We start from the raw sequence: 16,390 nt of genomic DNA on the forward strand, positions 1-16,390 counted from the left end.
GTGCTTTTATAAGTACTAATAAACAGCCAATATGCTAGTAGTATGCATGTTCAAAAAGTGTAACTAATTTAGGAATTAATTTTAAATATATAATAGCATCTCTTGAGCAACTAGACCATCACAGTAAAATAAACAAAGGATGCACAGATATAATTAGCAAAAATACAGTGATTACAGATAGTCTCACCAAAACATTATAATATACAGTAAAATAATTAATAAAAAAAGTATAAATGACTTTTTAATGTTGGAAAACAGTTATCTGTTTGTAATTTAAACCTAGTTTGACTATAGCAGATAATTCTAAAAAATATGAAATTGGATTGTTAATTTAAACCGAAACATACCTGCATATCCATGTTTCTTCTTCAGCTTGAATGGATTTGTGTCCTAGCCTCATCCTTGTGTGTGTTGTTGGAGCTTTCTGATTTGATCTCTGATTTATTATTGTGTATTATTTTAAAACAGCTATTCATGCAATGTGACGAAAGGTGCTTCTCAAACAGTTCTTCTTTTCTTTTCTTTGTCCTCTGTTTTCCTCACTATGGTGATGTCAGTGAGCCTTAGCGAGTGCGGGCCGTCTGTCAACATTACCTTCATTGTGGTGTGAAAGCAGGTTGGCAGGAGGACTTGAAGACGGATGGCGCGGTGTTCATCGTGCCATTCTTTTAAACAAACGTCGGGGAGTGAGAAATGCAGACAGAAACACACGGATTAAACTGATTTCAATTGGTCCTTTCAGCCGTCATGGCTCACTTAAGACAAGAGTGGCTTTAGATCAGCTGGAAGGAGTGGGACAGTGAGCATGTCGTTTCTTGCTGCTTTTCCCCCTCACCTGGCCTTCAGTCTGTGCTATCACATCCTCTTCTGATAGCAGTGTGCTGAGCTAGCAAAACTGATGGATTTATGGATGCAAAGGGGGAAAAATCTGCTCCACGTGGTTAGTTTTTGCTCGTTTGGCTGTTTTTAGTTGTTTTTTTAGTTTTCAGCATCCCATGCATACCCTCTGCTATCATTTTAGATACAGGCGTCGGCTAGATCAAGTTACCAGGAGATAGCAAGAATGGATTCACAAAAGATTTGGAAACGCTATGATTTTCCTGACATTCAGTTCTGTTAGTGGTTTATGGAACATCTGCATTGTTCCACAGATGTGGACAGAATACTGTAATAAAATATGCAATAAAAACATGAGAGGTGTTGTCATTCTCTCTCAGCTGTACATGAGAATCAGCACTCAAAGCGTGATTCAATATTTCCCGTCTGTGTAAATGTATACAGGAGTATAGATCATGTGCTCATGACACACCTCACAGAAAAACTGAATCCAAATAGTTCACCTCAAAATGAAAACCATTTCTCACCTCCATGTCAGTCCAAACCTGTGTGATTTTTTTCTTTCTTCTTTGTTCTTCTCATTCAAAAGTTTGAGGTTTGAAAAAAGTAACACTTTTATTCAGCAAGAATTCATTAAAATAACCAAAAGTGACAGTAAAGACGTTTACAGTGTAATGTTAGAAAAGATTTCTGTTTCAAACGAACACTGCTTTCTACTCATCAAAGAATCCTAAAAAAACAAAACGTTTTTTTTTTTTTCAGCAAGTCTGCTTGTTAGAATGATTTCTGAAGATCATGTGAAACTGAAGACTGGAGTAATGATGCTGAAAAAACAGCTTTCTGTCACAGGAATAAATTACATTTTACAATATATTCAAATAGTAAACAGCTATTTTACATTGTAATAATATTTTGCAATATTATTGTTTTTTACTGTATTTTTGATCAAATTAATGCAGCCTTGGTGAGCAGAAGAGACTTCTTTTAAAAGGATTCAAAACTCTTACAAACTCCAAACCTTTGAACAGTAGCATATATTCTGTGTAACTAAGCAATAATAAGCATTATAAACATCCTTTGAATTTTGCACTGACATCCACCCTCGTTCCCACTGGCACGTGAACTGTCAACTGTTTTTGCAGTACTGAAATTTTATTGCTCCAGTTCTCATTCATTTTTATTGTATGGAAAGGTTTGACAGAATCTCAAGAATCACAAAATCTCAACATTTATGAACTATTCCTTTAAAGCAAAGTTCAGACTCCACGATTTTAGCCCAGTTTTTGGCTCGCCGACAGGTTTTGAGAAATCGCTGACAAATGCCCGAAATCACAGGCAAATTGGTGCTCGTCCACGCAAGTGACAATCACATAGTGTGAATGAGCAAAGACGCGATCTGAGAGAATTGCCAATGACCGTGATATATTAGGCATGTTAAATATCTGGACTTGTCAGTGATTCAAAATCATGCTTTGTGAAAAGTGTTCTGACTGAAAACTACATCAGCGATACAGAGCAGCGGGTTATGGACCATAATATCAGCAAGCATGGCTTCATTTCAGAAAAAGGCTTTCTTCTCGGTCTATTTGGACCCAAGAAATGGAAGAAAAATTAGTAGAAATTTGGCAGGGGTACCTGTGTCTGTTTGAGGTTTCATCTGAGCTATCCCAGTCTCACATGAAAACTCCGGTCTTGCACGTGTGATATCTCGTTGTTTCCTTGTCACATCTCGTGTCTGTTTGGTTGTGAAATGTAGTTTGCATGCCAGACAGAGTTGTCTTCGATTCTTAATATTGTAAAGCCATGCAGTGTGAAACCTGTTGCCAATCCATCGTGCAGTGTTAACACAGCAGTGACTGAGTGCTTAAGAGACATCACAGAGTTGCTAGACACATTAAATTCAAACTTGCAGAACTTGAAATCTGACACATAATTATTTAATTTCTGAAAAATGTTAAAAGCGAGGAGCTGGTTAAACTTTGGTTATCTTTAGAGCAAGCACTAAGCGTGCAAACAGCAAATCTTAGAGAGATGAGGAGAGAAGGCCTTTGGTGCGGCGGTGAGCTCAGCCTCGAGACGTGTGGCCAACAGAGCCGTCAGGGAAGTGGAGCAGACGCAGAGATAATGACCAGCCAGACTCCATCTCTCTCTCGTCTTAACTCTTTGACAGTCTTTATCCAAGTGTCTTCTGCATGAACCGTTCGGACTCCCCCGAGATCACCGGCTTCTGTAAGTATGTGCTAACTACAGTGTTTCCTGCACTACGGTAAAAGAAATGCGAGCTGGAGTTATGGAGTTATTTCTTTTCCAGAAATGTGAGCTGGAGTTATGATGAGGTATCGCATGTATCGTGAAACAAAGCCATGACGTGACTTTCTGTTGCATGTTACTGTCTCTATTGTCTTTACTAGCTGCACTCGAAAACTAACATATGATGTGAGCAGTGTAGAGTGTTTCAGACTGCAGTGAATCTCATCAGGTAATTCTAGTAGTGAATTAGTAAAAAGAAATTCAGAATTAACCAAGATTTGTTTATGTAAAAAAAATAAACACACACACATTTAGAACAGAGTTCAAGGAAATGTTGAAATGTTTCTGTTGTTTCCTAAATTAAGGAACTGGAAGCACTCAGTCATACCAGCATCCGTATGATAACAAAAAGTGAACTTTATGTGCTACTACTCTTCTCTTTTATTACATATTAAATAAATGAATAATTCCTTAATTCCATTATGTGCAATTGTCTGTTATGGAGATAAAGCTTTTAATTAATTTTGTTTAAATTATTTTTATTTGATATATATATATATAATTTTGTCCTTCAATGTGGTTTATTAATAAATAAATAAAATATTTTTTCTTTTTTTCTTTTATTAATTTTATTTAATTGGCTGATGATCAATAACAAAGTTTTTTTATGACTTATTTTGTGTGTGTGTGTGTGTGTGTCATAAAAAATACTATTTATATGTTTTATCCTGTAAGATGTTTTTTTAATCTTTCTTTCTTTCTCTCACTTTTTGAACTGTTTCTCTTATTTTAAGTTTGGCTTATTGAATGTATCATCTGTTTGTTCTGGTTACTTCCTGGATTCCCCAATAATGGAAGTTGCATCTTTGCAAAATCTCTTTACAGGCTCTTGCATGTACCAGCAGCCAAGATTCCTTTCCAGAGCATGATCGGAAGCTGCACATTTAAAGGCTTCAGAGTGTGACGTTTAACTTAAGCATATCCGAATATCAGTAGCACATCCTTTACTCTAAAGGGGTCATATTCTGCACTTTTGTAGCATTTTATTCCTTTCCCCTGAAGACCATTGTGAAGTTTCTTGCACCAGAAAAGTTGTGATCTAGCATTAGACTGTTTTTGCTACTGTACCTTTAAGAAATTTCTGTAAAAGACCATTATGCTTGACTAACCTCTGCTTACCTTCACAGCTCTTTTTTTTTACAATCAAAACAGAAAGTTTTTTGTTTTGTACTCATGTAGAATTACTTTACTTTTGTGTTTGTGCATGCTGTAATTCCATGCTTTTTTTATGCATTAGTGGAGCTTGCGTTTCTCTTTTCTTTTATACATGTGCACACATCAGTCAGTAGGCTCAAAAATTCAGATTCTCTTGCATTGCTCAGTGAGGCCTTTAAATCCAGTGACCCTCGCTTGCTTGTCATCGGTCTGCTCTGAATAAGTCACCTCACTCTTTAGGGCTCTTCATATAGTCCGCTGATGACAGAGTGATGAACACGAGTGTGAAAACCTTTCCCTCATGAGTACTCACCCAACATTAGCCATCCCACAAAATGCCTTTTATTTACACGTTCCTCAGGGTCCCTCGTTACAGTGTCGTCCGTCTTGTAAAAACAGGACACATAGTTTCCACTGCAGGATAATGACAGACGAATCCTGTCAGTAATGGTGGGACTTTAACAAGGCTGCTTCTCGTTTGACCAAATGCTGAACTAAACCCACATAATCAGTGTGGCTTTAGCGTGCGTGTCCGTATGTGCAGCGTGTCACTGAACTTTAGCGTTTGAAGCGATGCAGATATCTGCGCTGAGGCATTTGCTTATTTACACTGCGGTCACAATGGTGTGTGTGTGTGTGTGTGTGTGTGTGTTTGGCTCTGTATGACTATCTGCAGCCTCCTAAGACACACGCAACTCAAGGCCCAGGAAGCCATGTGCTTTACTCCTTTTCTCTCTCCTGGTTTTACAGAAAATATACAGTATTTGACACACCAGGACCCTGACCAAGCACTTTCACTTGTTTTTGCATTTATAGGGTCAGTACCGGCCTTCAGACCTCCTGTGCCCTGAAACCTACACTTGGGTGTCCATCGAGAGATGCATCCCCCGCCTCGAGATCTCTGCCTACTCTCGTCTCAATGAGAACACCCATGAAGGTGAGCCTTCAATCATTTTAAAACCCATGACCTAGCAAATACACTGACATGGTGCATTAAATGAAAAGGTTCAAGTCACTCTTCGCACCCAGAATATTTTTGTTAAAAATATGTAACTTTTTTTACATATTAAGGTTTTGCACTTTTTGCACTTTTAATGACAGCTAATGACAGCTAAGCACATTTTCTCAGCTAACTGTCAGAACTGTGATTCATCCATTGCTTTACTTTTGAAGGTCTCTTCACTCATTTGTTTTAAAAAAAATTTATTAAAAACTATTTCATTAAAAACTGCATATAGGTAATCCAATAAATACCAACATCTATTGTTTATTTGTATTTATGTAAATGTATTTTTTTTAAAGATAAGATTTTTAAGTAATAAAATGTTTTATTATTAACTTTATTATTATTAAAATAATTATAAATAACAATTATAATTAATTAATAATTTACATATTGAAATATTGTGAGATTCATCCACTAGCTCACCTTTTCTACTGCGCATGTTCAGAAAGATCCTGTAAATACTCAGAGACATTGGCGGCTCTTGTCTTCTCCAGAGCCACTCTGACAGGACCTCCCGAGAAAGTTCAGCCAACCTTCGCCTAACACAGCTCACTGGGCTTATCAAATGCAGTCTGTTTAGTGTCAAAATTACAGCAGGTTACTGGACCCCGGGTAGGGCAGCATGATTCTCGCTGAAATGTAAATCATGATTATTCTCCATGGGAACTGACATCACGATTCTCTCAGACGATTCTTAAAATGAACAAAATTGTAACCCATTAGGTCAAGTAGTGGTAACTACCGGCTGGAGCAGTAGGCGTGGTGAAATATAGGGGGTGTGGATAAAGGTCTTTCTTATTGGTTAGCTATTTCACTTCATATAGATCTTGCACTGATTCCATCCACTGATTCAATGCATCATTCCATCCACAGATGAAGGTAAATGCGCATGCTCAGTTGCATGCACGTGAATCACCATCATTTAGAAATCAGACCATCTTTTATGTTTGAATCCAGATCATGATTTTTATTTTTTATTTTTTGAGTTAAATCTGATTGAAATCAATCACCGCAAGTGAGTTTCGGGAACCACTCCATTTGACCACATCATGAACCTTTAATATCAGACTTACTAATCAGTTTGACACAGTGATGGAGTTGGTAGGAAAATCAATATGTAACAACATTTCCCATGACTGTAATTACGCAATATCAGCTTAATATCGGTAGCCATTTGGCAAACTCGCTCCTTGGATGCTATTTGGTTGGAGCTCAATTTGTAAACCGTCAACTGTGTTTATAGTTCTCCGTTCTGCATTGGTCCTTTGAAGCATGTGTGGAAATAACAGGACTGGATCCAGGCATGGAGCGTATCCAGGATTCTGCTGTGGAAGGTCAAGCGGGGTCAGTGTTGTGGTCACGGCCCAGAACTGTGGGTTTGATGACAATGATAATAATAATAAATATAATAATGTTAGTACTGACAAGCAGACGCCATGGCTGGACCAAAGAGGGAGGGAGAGCGCTTGTGCTCTTCTTCTTCTTTTTTTTTGTACACTATAGGAGTCAAAAGTTCAGACACACCTTCTCAGTGTTTATTATTACTGTTTTTCACTTTTTTGAATAATAGTAAAGTCATGCAAACAATGTAATAACACAAATGGTATGACACAAGTATGAAATGATGCAGCGACCAAAAGAATACTTCTTATTTGAACTACAACTTCATGAAAATGCATCCTGAAAGAGTACTATGCATGCTGGACATTTGTTGATGGTGTTTTTTTTTTTTTTCAATGATCTGCTCCAACTCCAACATCCATTTAAAATATAGGTTTATATATGTTTAAGAATGATCTGTAAACTATCAAAGGTGATCATTTGTTTTAATATCATTCAATTAAAGCACACAGGCCAACAAATACAAACATATTACAAATACAAATATGTATATATTACAACAAATACAAATATGTATATATTACAATAATACTAATTGTGCTTCATTTAATTATGTATTATTATTATTATCATTATTAATGTTCTGTTTTTTAGACTAAAATTAGCATACATTTCACCTTGACTGTTTGTAATTAATAGAAATAATAATAATTAATTAAAAGTATTATTGTTGTTCTTATTAATTTTATTTCTATTCTTTTTTTTATTTATATAATCTATTCTAAAATTGGATTTATGTTCTGTAAGTGAAAAGTATATTTTTTTCTTTTTAATTTCACACTGCAAATACTCAAAGTCGTTTGCAGTTCTTCGCTTATATTATTCTATTGTCTCCAACATCAATTTGAAATATATATATTTTTTACAAATATTTGAACATATGATTGATCTTAAGATTTTTAAGATCACAAGACACAATTTCAGTTAAGTGTGTCCAGATTTTTTGTTTGGTAGTATGTGTACTGTAGATATATCTGTCTAGAGTTAACTCTTTTATAGTGTTTAATCAAAATGTTTTGGTCACGAGAAGTTGCCGTCAGAGAGATTGAAAAATGAGCAGTTTAATGCATTTCATGAAAGATTACAAAGGTATTTTTTACTTTTATAGTAAATAGATTAAGTAAGAACTAACGTATATACTATGTTAAGTGCCTCATGATCAAGTCTATAAAACTCAGAAATTATTTTCTCAGAATCTCAGAAACAGCGGCCATTCAAAGCTCTGGACATTCTGTGTTCATGTGACAGATTTGTTTGTGAAATATTTGATTATATGTTTAAATCAGTTACACAAAATTCCTCAGATTTCCCCCAAATGAAATTTGTGTAAAAATGCCATCTAGGTCTGCTTATGACAGACAGTGTTATTGAATTTAAATGCGTGTCTGACTTGAAGCACAGAAAGTCTTTGCTGGAGTGCTTCTGTGCCGTTCTTATGTAATCTGAGAGTTGTGTGTGTTACCCAGTGTAATCAGGACGTGCCACAGCAGAGGTGTAGGGGTGTGTGTGCTCTCCTGACACAAAGATCTGTTTTCTAGAGGGTTTCTAGAGACATTTCTGTTATTCTTTCAACATTGTGAATTCATATTTATACTGGATGATACAGGCGGAGGCTGAAGGCAGCATTGCCTTTGGGACGCCATCCTGGACACACCACAATGCAGTTATTTTTCCTTCTCATTGTGATCTTTATCCATCTATACCCTCATGTCTGTTTTATGTCAGACATCCCCTCTGAACATAATGTTAAAGCTGACCTAAAAAATGAACAATCTGGCATCATTTACTCACCCTGATGTTGCTCCAAACTTGTATGCTGTTATTTTTCCTTCATTGAGCTCATAAACACAAACAATTTTACATATACACTACCATTCAAAGGTTTGTGGTAAATGTTTTCAAAAAAAAGTATTTTATGCTCTGCTAAGCTGCAGTTATTTTATCAAAATACAGTAAAAAACTATAAAATATTGTGAAATATTATTACTATGTTTTTGGTGAAACCGTGATAAAGAAAATTTGGGTTTCGAAATATAAATTTAAAAGAACAGCATTTGTTTGAAATAGAAATATTTATAAAAAAATATATAAAATCTCACCCATTTTATCATGGCGTTTAGTACACTTTCCTTGTCATCAGGTTCATCTGTCTTCACATTTGACCCTGTCAGCCCTGTAAACACACTGGGGCAAGCGTGATTGTGCCTGTACTTCTCTTGTGTGTAAATATTTAAGTTAGAGCTGATCGTTTGGACGTTAAATGGAGCGCTCTGGAACAGGGTTGAGGTAAGGGTCAAGAAAGATTAAGCTCACGGTCAGCAGATCCTCACAGAGATTTTTGAACTCGTATCTGAAGCTGTTGATGAAGAGGGTGACAAAGCGATGATCCTCATGGAAGTGTCATGTATGGTAGAAATCAAATTTGTCAGCTAAATACGGTGTTACAGAGTTTACTAAGCACTCACAGAACAACAAGTGTCCAAGTAATATGTCCTTATTTAAAGTCAGATGTTGCATGAAGCATCAAAACTGCAGCCAATCAGGCCTTAAAAGAAGTAGACACCATATTTTATTTGACATAAATAGGACAGTCTATTCAGAAGATTGAACTGCCTTCCAAAGTACAATCTGATTTTCACAACATATGTGTCAATTTAATCATGGCGTCTAACATGACCAAGTAACACAAGGCAGAATTTGGGACCATTGAGATTCATTGTAGGAAGGGCTCTTAAATCGAGCAACCAATCAAATATTGCTTGTCACTTGTCGTAGTCTGGGTGGTTCAGACAAAACCAAGATGAACATAGAATTTAGTCAGACAGAGAGATAAAGAGACATCTCTCTCTCTTTTTAAGTCAAAACTGCGTAGGGTATGTATAGGAAATATTCTACAGTCTATAATTTTTTTTTAAATGATTCCAATAAGAATAACCTCATTGTAATCTTCATGGCTTCCCAACACATTTCATGCTGGTTTGATTGCAGAGCTTGGGAGGCCCTTGGTCTTGTTTGACCTACCTCTGTGCTGACTGGCACCCAGACGCGGGCCTTCATTTCCCCAGTGTTTTGAAATCGTTCTTGTGGTGCCTCCAGTCCTACATGACCTGTTGTTCTTGGCCAGACAGACCAACTATTTCAGGCCTGTTTCTCAGCAGAGCTCAAGGCCAGCGGTCTGATGGTTGGCCACAAGGTCGATGTTTGGATTCTGTAGAAGCCACATCGGAGCCACATTAGGAATCTAATGTAGAAATGGCTGTTATAAACTCTGTGCACTCTTTCTAAAACTGTGAAGAATGTTTAATTAATCACTGAGGTCATTTCAAGGATAAGGATAAGGTTGCTCATAGCTCTCAAAGAGATAATTGACCCAAAAATAAAATTGTGCTCACTCAAACCTGTATCACTTAAACACGTAAGCATCTTACTCAAAAAGTTATTTGATTATTACGCCAGAATGAGAGTATAGTTCCTAGCCATATCAGCCTAGAGAATCACAACTTTTCATTTTCCGTCAGTCTTAGGACACGATGTAACTAAAGAAGAGTCAAGTTTTAGATAGGAAAAATATAGAAATTCTTTGGTCATTTTTGAAAAAAGATGCTAACGGTCTAATCAGATTCAATGATCTATGCTAAGCTAAGCTAAAAGTGCTACCACCAGACCCAGAGATCGGCTGAGAACTGATTCAAAAACGGTAAAACTCAACTGTTTAACTCTAGGAGAGTTGGAAAATTATGCTTTTATGCCTATTACCTTAAATAGTGGAGTCTTCCTTTCATTTTTTATTATCATCTACACAAAGCAGTGTGAATCTAACCCAAAACCACACAGTTTGTGGATCATATTAGTTTTTCTTGTTTTAGCTGATATGTGATATAGTACTGGTGGTCTATCTGACATAATGTCTTTGTCCTGATCTAACAAATCTTTCATCCTCTGCAGTCCTCAAGCAACACCTGATTGACTCAATTTTGTGTGAGTTCAGAGTTGAAAGAAAACCATTCTGTCAGGGGCCTCTGTGATTGGAGGAGAACAGTAGGGAGTCAGGGCAGAGGATGAAGGTATCTGCAGAGTATGTTTACTCACATACTGTTTGAACTCTTCATTCGTGGGGTTAGTGCGTGATAAGGTCTGGATCTGTCTATCAAGAGCTTATGTGGAGAGACAAGATTATCATACTGACCTTATGAGCTTCTCCTGACCGTCAGGAATAGGTCATGTCATGTCAATAATTGTATTTATGTGATGAGTACTGAGTAAAACTATTGATTTTATTTGACTTATTTGGCTTCGTTTACACTGCTCTGATTTGTTTTTCAAATTTAATCTTCAGGATTGACAGTTTAGGGTGAACCTACAGCACCACAGAAACATAAACTATAATTCATCTGATTTGTGAGTTTTTGGAGAAAAATAAACATTTTTGAATCAGTCTTAACAAATGACTTGCTGTGCCTGTCAGAGCGGTTGCTGAATTAATGTTACTCGCTTGGTGAATGGATATTTATATCATAATGTGTAGTTAGGGTTACAATGCTGGCCAAAATTTTTGGAATATTCAAGATTTTTCAGTGAATTTGAAAGAGGTCACCATGGCTGCATGTACAGCAGTTGGACTGTTTTCAACAGTGATGAGTGATCATAATCAGAAATGTTTCTTGAGCAGCAAATTTTATTTTAAAAATGGTGCGCAAAAGAGACTTCTTTATATACTCTTGACCAGTAGTGTACATAAGCACAGAAAAGTTCCAATAATTATTTTTTATGTCTTTGAGGAGCGTGCCGGGGTGTCAAAAACCTCTTTGGTCAGAGAAAGTCTGATTAATAACCTTTGACCCCGGGACAGTTCTTGCTCCGAAGATTGCTGGTGAACCTTAGGCACACCTGATTGAGATTTGAGAAAGCCTGATGCCGCTTGATGGAAGTGTTAATCGAGTTAGAGGATGGATTAATGGAGTAAGAACAGGTTGGTGGAAGGTGTGTCAGTGTTTATAGACGGTACAGAGCGGATGTTTGGATTGTCTGAATGAAAAGAGCTCATCTGTTGTGACTGCTTCTGTACAGTGTTTTGTCGTGCTTAATTGAGCAGCTAAAAGCTTTTATTATGAACTGTTTATTGCTGTTTGTTATCTCAACACCGTTCTTTTAGTTTTTTCTCTTGCTCATTAAATGAGTAAATATCTTTTGCATTTGCTGAATATGATGTACACAAGTGTACAGAAGCAGATTATTGTTTACCCTAGAGGACCATTTGTGCTGATTTAGAATTTGGGCTGGACTTGAATTTTAAACTCCTAGCTTGGAGATTTAATTCCAGGAACTACTGTTTGCAAGCAAAAAAAATTAAAAATAAAGTGCCAGTGGACGAATAAATGAAGTATTTGCAGTATAAAAATATAAAGTAAGCGTTTGTTCTCCTCTAACAGGGTGAGTAAAGAACCTTACTGGGACAGAAACTGAGTATTGAGCGCCTGAAGGGGTTTTCCAGGGAATGTTTTTCATCTTTTTGAGTGGAAATAATAAAGCTCTCAGTGTTTAGTTTGGGGGTGTAGGCAGGGGCTTCATACGGTTATGAGAGAACGTCCAGACCTTGCTGTTCACGGGTCTCGTCTGCTCTTCATTTATCATAATTTATTGGATGTAATGTGATGGACTGCCAGCTACCTCTCTTTTTCCTTTCTTCGTTTTTTTTTTTCCCCTCGCGCGCACTCTTTTGCTGTCTGTCTTCCTCGCACTCTATTTCTCCAGCTCTATCTGTCTGCGCGCTGCTATCATATTACAGTCTGGAGTAGCTAGCACCTTTCTCCATTACAGACAAGGATCAGATCTAATCAAATACAGAACATACAGATCTGAACATTTATGAAGGCATCTTTAATTCTTGTGACCCAACTAGTATAAGGACATTTTTTAATTAACGCAAATTTCTATGACATTTATATGAAAGAAAGCCTGTTTCACAGATTAAGTTTGAAGACAACAATAGATGTACTATTCGAAATGAAGATGAAATATCAAAAATATGTTTGCAGGTGTTATTTGATTTTATATATTGCATATAATGCAATGAAGTTCAGACATTTATTTAGGCATTGCACAAATGTTCACAGTGAATCTAATCCACCTTGTTTCCATTTTATTTTATTTTCCCTAACTTCTCTGCTTAAAGGAACATCTTAAGACCAGGATGGATTTCCAGACTAGTTCAGGCTGGTTTTTGTTGCTGAAATACTGTGATGCTGCTCAAATGGCATGATCTGGAATAACACAACATACTGTATGCTGGTCTTCTCAACAGTGTTGAGAAAACAGAGAGTTTTTTTTTGTATTAAAATGAGAGAACAGTGTGGGTACTATAGTTGTGATCAAGTTTTACATTTCATTTCTCTTTTCCACCCCCCAGTCTCCCCTTTCCTCATTCCCTGAATCTCCCACAAAACCCGAAGCCAAGTTTAAACAGTGTCTGTGTGGTGGATGAGTTTTACTGGTTATATTACAGGGAAACGGTGAAAATTAAACCATACCCCCTGTGTGTGTGAAATGATGAGGGCTAATTTACATTACCCAGCATCCCCATGAAATCTCTGTCAGCTGGCTTCCAGATGAGGCACTTCACAGAGCCATGAGCTGGTGTCAGATCTGTTCATAACAATCATAACTTTCACAAAAAAAAAAAAAAAAAATTCTTAGCAATATATTGTTCCTCATTGGTCACTCTTAGCCTGGAGTTTTGCAGTGTTTATTTTCCCTTATGTTCTTCCAGCTTTATTTAAGGCTGGTGGCCTGTAGTTTGTGTATTTCTGTCAGTTTGTGCATTGTTACATTATTTTCCCAGTGCTTTATGCCAAAATAATTGTGCATACTTTGTTGCATTTCTAAGTATTTTAGTATGTTCTTTAGCTTTATTAACAGTGTTTCATGCACAGGGCTGTGCACCATTCAAGATTGAATTAACAATGCCTTTTAAATCAAAATTTGAATTGAGGTGGCAAACAAGATACTGAATTGCAATTTGAATTTAAGGAAAGTAGAATTCCAAATAATTGCAACATTCTAAATTGTCCAATTTTTTTTTACATTTGAACTTCATGTTGGAATCCAGCTTCCTCCATTTGCAATTCCACATTTTGAATGTCAAAATGATTTCAACTTTTCAAAAACATAATAAAGTGTGAATGTTAACTTGACAAAGCCTTGTTTCGTAGTGCCGTTGCTCAGTGCTACTATGTGAGTTGATTTGACGTTGTAATTCTTCATTTGGGTTAGTCAGCCAGGGCTAGTGGTTTATTCTCCCCTGTTTAACCTCCTGCTGCCTTGGAGCACCATGTTCAAGCTTCCACAAATGACTGCTTTTTTCTTCTTTTTCTTTAACAACAATTCCTGTTTTAGCTCATGGGGGAAGGTGCTGGCTTCTTGACTGAATACGCAATGTGTGCCTGAATTTTGGCTTGCTGTAGTAATGCCCTAAAAACAAATGAGAAGTAACCAAGCTGTTCCTTCACTGAAAGAGTCATTGTTTCACATCTCTGGCTGTTCTGCTCTGAGATGCTGGTTTTGGAACAATTGAGGTCAAACTGTAGCAACCCTGACTGACCTTTTTCATCATCATACCTGGCTAATTGTGAGTCAGAATCTGCACCTGACCCTCATTTGAACCTTTGAGCTCAGATCACGTGCACTGATGTTTATCCTCCACCCAGTGACTTCATGTTGTTTCAGTCAAGGATTTCAAGTTGAAGTAGCCCTGTTAGATGGAGGGTCAAAGCTAAGGCATTGTGGTTGCTTACCTGGGTGTTTATTCTGCCTTTATAAGGTTTTCATTTTGAAGCATTTCATCGACACTACTGTTCAACGGTTTGAGGTTTGTTCGTTTCTCCTCTTCATTTATTGGTCAATCATGTGAACGAATGGTGTTTAACTTTCAGTGATCCTGCAGCACTTTAGTTTTTCAGCATTTGTCTTACTTTTCAGAATCGAATTGAGAATTGCATTTTAAGGTCCAATTCAGTTCCTGGATTTAAATTCAAATTGAAGTTGCACACAAGATGCAGACTTGCAATTTGATTTAGATTTTTAGGAAGATTTCTAATAATTGACACATTCTTAGAATTTCAGAATTGTAGTTTTTTAGGGTTTGTCTAACTCTTCTCTCTGTCCTTCTGTAGGTGATGCTTGTGCACTGAAGGAACTGGGCAGGGTGTTAGTGCTCCACAGGAGGACAGTGATGCCCTATGTGGCCTACGCCCGTAAGCGGAAGGGTTCGAACGACGAGAAGGAAGTGGAGCAGTACGCTAGTCTGGTGGGCCAGACGTGTGCAGAGAGAATCCTGCTCTACAGAGCCTAGAGCCCCTTCATACCTTACAACCCTCTGTCTGTCTTTCAAAACATGAAAGTGTTTGTCCTCTTGTACACTTGTCTGTTTATTGTCTTCCTGATTGTTTATTTGTCTTTTTTATGTCTTCTCCCCATCTGTGTGTACAGTTTTGTTATGCTGTGCGGTGTCGTAATCTCTTTGAACTCTACTTTTAGATTTTCTGGCCGGCAGCGCTTTGTAATAATCACACTCGCACACATGCAACACGCAGCCACGAACATGTTATCTCATAGTGTATCCCAAAATATTACCCATTTACAAGTCACCAATCACATTTTAACTAGCTATATAACAAGAAAGGATGTGCGATAGGGCAGATTCTCATTCTGAATCTGTTGGGTTGGGTATTTCTAGACTGTCGTGACCCTGAAACATTTGGCCTCTGATGACATGGATTACCGCTTTCCCAAAGTCTTAAATGTTCCCGATATTCTTGTTCTTCTAAAGTGACTAATTTTATCCAAAGCTATGATGTTGAGAGACTTTGCTGGAGGGTTGAATCAATCCATATTCCTGTGGAACAGATTTTTATTTTCTCACTTTGTCTTTCAGTTATAATAAGTAATAGCTTGAGTGCTTTTATTTTAATACTATTGCTTTCTTTCAAACTAAATAAAAAAATATAAGTGATCTGCTGGTGTGGTCTCAATTTGTAGCTGTAGGTGGGACTGGAAACAGCAGGTTTTTTGTGTTTGAGCATTCTCTGGGACAAACTCCAGTCCTCGTTCCTGTGCTTCGGTCAGATCTAAAGAGTAACGTGTGAATGCTGATGCAGACCGCTGACTCACTCGTGTCTGGCCGGGGACGGCGTGTTTTGTCAGAAGAACTGGCTCTGGTGAGAAGGGCTGGGTGGCCTTGGTGTTGAACCAAGAGCGAGAGCCAGCTGTCGATCCAGAGAACGTGCAAAATGAGTGTCACCTGACATCTGATGCAATTGATTGTGTCTTTGGATAGCCACATGAATAATGCTCAGTCTCAGCTTTTGATGCCCCATTTAAACAGGAATAGTTTGTTTGACTGACATTTAGCCACAGTTTTGTTTTTAAAGGTGGGTTAATTGAAAAAAAAAGTTGACATCAATTCAAAAGTATTGAGTTTAATTGAGTCTAAAATAACTGTTTTCTTTTTAAAATGTAGTTTATTTCTGTGATCAAAGCTGTATTTTCAGCATCATTACTTCAGTCTTCAGTATCACATGATTCTTCAGAAATAATGCTGATATGCTGATTTTCTTATTATCATTGTTAAAACAGGTGAGCTGCTTGGTATTTTTGTGGAAACTGCAATATAAACTGCAAACCAAT

General features: G+C 37.2%; 1 protein-coding gene and 1 long non-coding RNA gene across 4 annotated transcripts in view; one reads left to right on the forward strand and one right to left on the reverse strand.

The window, feature by feature from the left end:
• The window catches only part of LOC113112365 (arginyl-tRNA--protein transferase 1-like), a 71,934-nt gene extending 56,218 nt beyond the window's left edge, over positions 1–15,716 (forward strand). For all 3 annotated transcript variants that reach the window (XM_026277844.1, XM_026277842.1, XM_026277843.1), the window contains exons 11-12: positions 5,119–5,239; positions 14,878–15,716. In XM_026277844.1, the coding sequence (XP_026133629.1) occupies positions 5,119–5,239; positions 14,878–15,056 (300 nt within the window). In that variant the 3' untranslated portion in view covers positions 15,057–15,716. The remainder of the gene's footprint in view (positions 1–5,118; positions 5,240–14,877) is intronic.
• LOC113112366 (uncharacterized) lies at positions 5,715–10,250 on the reverse strand. The gene is made up of 3 exons (XR_003293424.1): positions 8,809–10,250; positions 6,734–6,805; positions 5,715–6,633 (listed from the first exon to the last, which is right to left on the reverse strand). It is a non-coding gene; the product is annotated as an uncharacterized LOC113112366 (long non-coding RNA).
• Positions 15,717–16,390: the final 674 nt, after the last annotated feature.

Source organism: Carassius auratus, chromosome 13, assembly GCF_003368295.1.
Source record: "Carassius auratus strain Wakin chromosome 13, ASM336829v1, whole genome shotgun sequence".
NCBI classification, from domain to species: domain Eukaryota; kingdom Metazoa; phylum Chordata; class Actinopteri; order Cypriniformes; family Cyprinidae; genus Carassius; species Carassius auratus.